Here is a 5,810-nt window from a genome sequence, read left to right on the forward strand (position 1 = left end):
GTTTTTTTTTTTTTTTTTTTTTTTTTGAAAAATTCATAAAATAATTTATTGGTTGCGTGATTAGAAGAGAACAAACTTTAAGAGAAAGCACGACCAAAGTTTAAATTATGTGAAGGAGTACGATTATATAAAAATTTAAAAAGAAGTAAACTAGTTAAACAATTTAGCATTTTCCATTAAAAAAATAAAACTATTTGGCATTTTTTCTAGAATTAGCCAATATAGAATTAGCTAACCAAACTATTTAGCTAATTCTATTGAATACCAAAATTTTTATTAAGCATCCTTAGCAATATCATTAGTTGATTAAGGACGCAATAAAAAATTTAAAATTAGATTAACGAGCGATAAGCTCTCAGATTAACTAATCGTCCATCGTATAAAACATTCGTAGCTTGCTTATTGAAGTCAATCCACCTCAATCCCTATGGATTGAAGTTCTTCATACATATGTCTATCTCATAAATTGCCTGCCCACTTGCTCTCTACATCAACACAACCCATATCACATCCTATATAAAAAATCGACCACATATAATCACCTCAAAATTGTCAATTGCTTGTGTTATCCTTGGCTATGTCCTTATTCCACCACCAAACTATCACCTCTTTGCATTCCCAAACTATCACCTCTTTACATTTATTGTGTTTTCACCGACTACGCCTCTTTCAAAAGTATTATCGTTGTCTCAACCCAAAAGTCGGTCAAGTCTACATCTCTAGACATGTGATATTCAATGAATCCATCTTCCCATACCAACAAGCATCCTCCAACACATCATCCAATTCCTATCAAAATTTCATCCCACCTCTCATACTTGTTCCTACTTCAACCATCAATACAAGAAGCTCCACTTATCTCATTACTCCTGTGATGCCCCGAGATTTAACTTGGAAAGAATGTCAATCAATTCCCAAACAATTTACCAGAGTTATCTAAAACCTTCAATAAGTATCCTTGGCTATGTCCTTATTCCACCACCAAACTATCACCTCTTTACATTCCTTGTGTTTTCACTGACTACGCCTCTTCCAAAAGTATTATCGTTGTCTCAACCCAAAAGTCGGTCAAGTCTACATCTCTAGACATGTGATATTCAATGAATCCATCTTCCCATACCAACAAGCATCCTCCAACACATCATCCAATTCCTATCAAAATTTCATCCCACCTCTCATACTTGTTCCTACTTCAACCATCAATACAAGAAGCTCCACTTATCTCATTACTCCAACTCAAAAATTTTTTTGATCTCGCTTTCTCCTCTAGGATATCATCAGTGAGATACGATCGATAATCCGTCAATCGAATAGTACCATCAAAGATCAACTTCTTCTTAGTGATTATATGAACGAAATCTCTTGATGCTGGAAGCCTTGATGAAGACCTTGATGATGATGACATTATAAGCTAAATATGAACTTCAATTAGTACTAACTGTCCAATAAAATGATTAATACATAAATCATAATATGGTAAATCTTAATTTTATTGTGTAATTAAAAAAATTTATGAACAACGAGAAGTAGCATTAATTAATAAACATTCTTGTTGAGTAGCCATTACAAATTAACTTTAAATAAAAAATATTAGAAACTGACATAATATCTAAGAGCATAATCCAACAAAACAATACATAGCTAACTCTATGTAGATCTAAAAAAAAAGTAAACAAGAGCATCCACATTATGTTATATATTCCTAAGTAGATACTACACACAAGCTTGGAGCTGTGTTTGTGTAGAACAACATTTAAAGTGGAACTCAAATTCTTGTTGAACTTGCTGCCAATCTTGTTTATTTAGAAAATCCTTTTTCTTTCAAAACATCATATGAGCATTTTATAGAAATCTAGAAGACATTGATCATGTGCATGATACAAATAACGATATAAAATACAATGACCTATGTGAAGCATGAACCTAAGACAGCTTGGTCAAAATTTTCAAACTCTTAAGTATAACTGATTCTAATCCAACAAACTTATGAGTTCCAAAAAATAAATTTGATATAATGGATTTTGATGTCAAATGAGATAATTTTTTGCTTCACAACTATCTAGGAGAAGAGAAACTTAAATAAAAATAATTTGAAAGTCTGAAACAATCTCCTATCTAATAACAATGGAAACCCAAAAGGTGTTTGTTAGTAATGTATTATGAGAAGAAAATAGAGTGGTTAATGTTAAAACCACGTACAATAGAGAGCTGAACCAATAAGCTATTGAGGGATTGCATATTGAATGCTTTGGCTTTTCTAAATATAATGAGATTATCACCATAGACATTATGAGAGATATGAAAATTACCTATAGTAATGTCTAGATAAGACCATCATTTATATGGAGATCAAGGTTTAAAAAGGCGAAATCACGAATCAAGGCGTTTTGCCTTAGCGGCACCTCGAGGCAGATCTAGGCAGGTGTAATAGAAAAATAAAAAAAATTATTTACTTAAAAATAATTCATAAAAATGATTAAAAAAAATAACACATCAAATTATTTATTTGACTCATCCTCAAAGATATATACAACAATTTTTTTTTTTTTTTGGGAAAATTTGGGCAGGAGCCCGTATATTAATCAAGACTAAAACAGTTACAAAAATAATACAGCTTCTAAGCAGAAGCTAGCTCAATAAGAGCACAAAAGGAACAAAAAATTACATCCATTGTGACAAAAAAGAAGAGCCGGATGCAAGCCAAAAAAGCTGCCTACAAGCTGCGATCAACAGCGTCAGATACCTGAAAATTTCGAATAAGCAAAAGATCAAGAGAAATCTGCCAAAAAGAATTCAGAAAAAAAGAGGCCAAGGACTCATATTGATTGCTCGATCTACCAAACGAATAACCCTGGTTGCCCGAAGGCCGTCCAAGGGGCCTGCTAACGGGTACATCATTGTCTAAGGCCAAAAATACCCGCAGGCAATAAGCATGCCCCCAGCAACTGATATTAACACATATAGCAAGATCCGAATTGCCCATAATTAGAGAAATTCCAGCAGTCTGTAGTAATTCTTCCATTTTTTTAATTTTCACATGAATCGCTTTGTTAATAAGAAGAGCAGTAGTAATGGAGCTGTTGCTAACATTCCCAAATCTCCTATTGTTACGTTCTTTCCAAATAAAGTAGGTGCAGGCATTAGAAATAAGCAGATAAAATTCTTTTAGCTGACCATTAGAAGAGTAATATTCACCAATCCATTCCAGTAAGTGCAGCAGTGACGGTCTGATCAACAAGCCATTAGATAAAGGCAGAAGACGGGTGATAACAGCGTATGAGTAAGAGCATTCAAAAAACAGGTGGGAAGTAGATTCAGGAAAACAATGACATAACCCACAAGTGGATGGAACACAAATATTCCTTTTAATTAACGCGTCAGCGGTTTTTAGCCCTCCCATCACAGCCAACCAAGAGAAAACAGAGTATCTCAATGCACACTTATTATGCCATATCAGATGTGCCCAAGCACGGGTGGTTTCCTGCTGATAATAACCATCCATGTAAGCTCTAAAAGATCCAGAGTCAACATAATCCCAAAGAAGACATATATCAGAATTTATACTGATACTTAATGCTGATACAATGTCCAATATAGAGGTGTGTAAATTCCTAGGAAGATCCCAGGAGCTCCCAGAAATGATAGAACTTATATTAGCATCCCAATTCACAGCATTTAGTAAAGTTTCCCCATGATTAATGTCAGACAAGGTGGAGCCATTAACCCAATGGTCCCAATAGATAGAAATTGGAGCCAAGTCATGAATCCTAAATTTGAAAAAATGTTTTGCAATAACAGCCGTCTTACAGATACTTTTCCAAAACTTAGAGTCTTGAGAGGAGGGAGGTCTCCAAGGGGAGATGTATTTTCTTCTCAGCCAAATAGACAAGTTAGAGCAAGTATTATACATTCTCGAAATAACAGCACAGTTAAAGGAAAACATGATAGCGTTAAATGAGGGAATACCTAAACCCCCACAAGACAATGATTTACAGATATTCCCCCAAGAAATCATGTGCATCTTTTTGCTACCAACCGGTTCTCCAAATAACAAAAATTTTGAGGAGTATTTGTTCAGAAACTTAATAAGAGTTTTAGGTATAATTGATCCTCTTATCCAGTATGCAATAGAATTCAGAATCGTAAATTTTAAAAACTGTAACCTTCCAGCAAAGGAGAGAAGGTTAGCCTTCCAACCCGACATCTTATAACAGATGGAATCCATTAAAGGCAGAAAGTCAGACACCTTCAGAGTGCAAAAAGAAAGAGGAATTCCCAGGTAAGTTATCTTAGAGCAAATGTTGGAGATAGAGAGAGCATCACAAATTTCTTTCTGACTACTAACATTCTTGGTAAACATTATGCTACATTTATCCAAATTAATGTGCAAACCGGTTGAGTGGGAAAATGCCTTTAGAATATCAGAAAGCATGAAAGCATTCCTAACGTTGGCTTCACCAAAAATTATAACATCATCAGCGTACAACAGGTGAGTAATGTTAAAATCACCATGAGTATACCCCTTGAAACCTCCAGCATCCAAAGAAGATGACAGAGCATCCATGACAATGCAAAATAAAAGGGGACTGAGGGGGCAGCCTTGCCTCAAACCTACCGAGGAAGGAAAATACCCCTCAAGTGCCCCCTTGATAATGACAGAGAAATTAACATCATAAATACAAGTCTTAATCCAATTTACCAGCCTGAGGGGAAAACCTTTCTGCATCATCCTTGCAATAAGAAACTCTCTTGAAACAGTATCAAAAGCCTTACGAATGTCAATCTTAGCACAAAAAAGCTTTTTGCCATTTCTAAAACAGGATGCTAAAATCTCTTTGGCTAATAAAATGTTATCAGTAGAGACTCTTGTTTTAATAAAACCAGCTTGATTTTTGCTAATGATAATAGGCATGATGGGAGCAATTCTATTTGCAATAATTTTTGCAATAACTTTATAAATGACATTACATAATGCTATGGGACGAAAATCAGTAATACCGGCCAGCAGCATGCTTATGCTTAGGAATAAGAGCAAGAGCAGTGGATTTCACCCCAGTAGGCATATAACCACTAGTAAAGAAGGAGCTCACTGCTTTAGTGAGGAGAGGGCCAATAATCAACCACCCAGTCTTATAAAAATGAAAGTTAAAACCATCTGGCCCTGGAGAAGATGTGGAAGATCCCGAAAAAATAGCTTTTTTAATCTCATTAACATATACCGGCAAAATGAGGGTGGGGATAAGATGAGCAGAATACAGGATCCAGTAGGAAAAAAACCACAGCTCTCCGGAGAAATCAAAGTAGGGTTATAAAGATCCTGAAAATGATGAATAATACCTTGAATTCCCTCCAGAGAAGAGTTGGAGAGAGATAAGTTCACTACAGTTTGCAATTTATACCTTCTGCTTCTAATTTTTGCAAAAAGAAATTTCAAATCCTCCTCCCCATTCTTCAGCCAATTAACCTTTGCTCTCTGAGAAACCCAAGAAGTCAACATGCCTGTGTAATCCGAAATTTTACCGTTAACTTCTTTAAGTGAGGAATTATAAGAAATGTTAAGGGTATCTAACTGAATCCTATTCATCCAGAAATTTGCTCTTTGTGAAGATCATCCAATTTAGAATTGATATTAGAGAAGTGCGCCCATTTCTCCTTCCTAATGATCCCTTTGAATTGCTTGAGTTTCTTGCAAAAAGTTATAAAGGGATTACCATTTGCAGGAGTGGAAAAGATCTCAAGGAGGAGTCCCCAATAACTATCAAAATTAGTCCAGTAATTCTTAAAAAGAAATCTATGTTGAGAAGTGGAGA

General features: G+C 35.0%; 1 protein-coding gene across 1 annotated transcript in view; it reads right to left on the reverse strand.

The window, feature by feature from the left end:
* The window catches only part of LOC110092388, a 15,837-nt gene extending 10,340 nt beyond the window's left edge, over positions 1-5,497 (reverse strand). The window contains exons 1-4 of the mRNA XM_020816910.1: positions 5,257-5,497; positions 4,999-5,161; positions 2,888-4,925; positions 2,718-2,779 (exon numbers count right to left, since the gene is read on the reverse strand). Coding sequence (XP_020672569.1) covers positions 2,718-2,779; positions 2,888-4,925; positions 4,999-5,161; positions 5,257-5,497 — 2,504 coding nt within the window. The remainder of the gene's footprint in view (positions 1-2,717; positions 2,780-2,887; positions 4,926-4,998; positions 5,162-5,256) is intronic.
* Positions 5,498-5,810: the final 313 nt, after the last annotated feature.

The sequence above is a fragment of the Dendrobium catenatum genome, unplaced genomic scaffold (genome assembly GCF_001605985.2).
Source record: "Dendrobium catenatum unplaced genomic scaffold, ASM160598v2 fragScaff_scaffold_1061, whole genome shotgun sequence".
In the NCBI taxonomy this organism is placed as follows: domain Eukaryota; kingdom Viridiplantae; phylum Streptophyta; class Magnoliopsida; order Asparagales; family Orchidaceae; genus Dendrobium; species Dendrobium catenatum.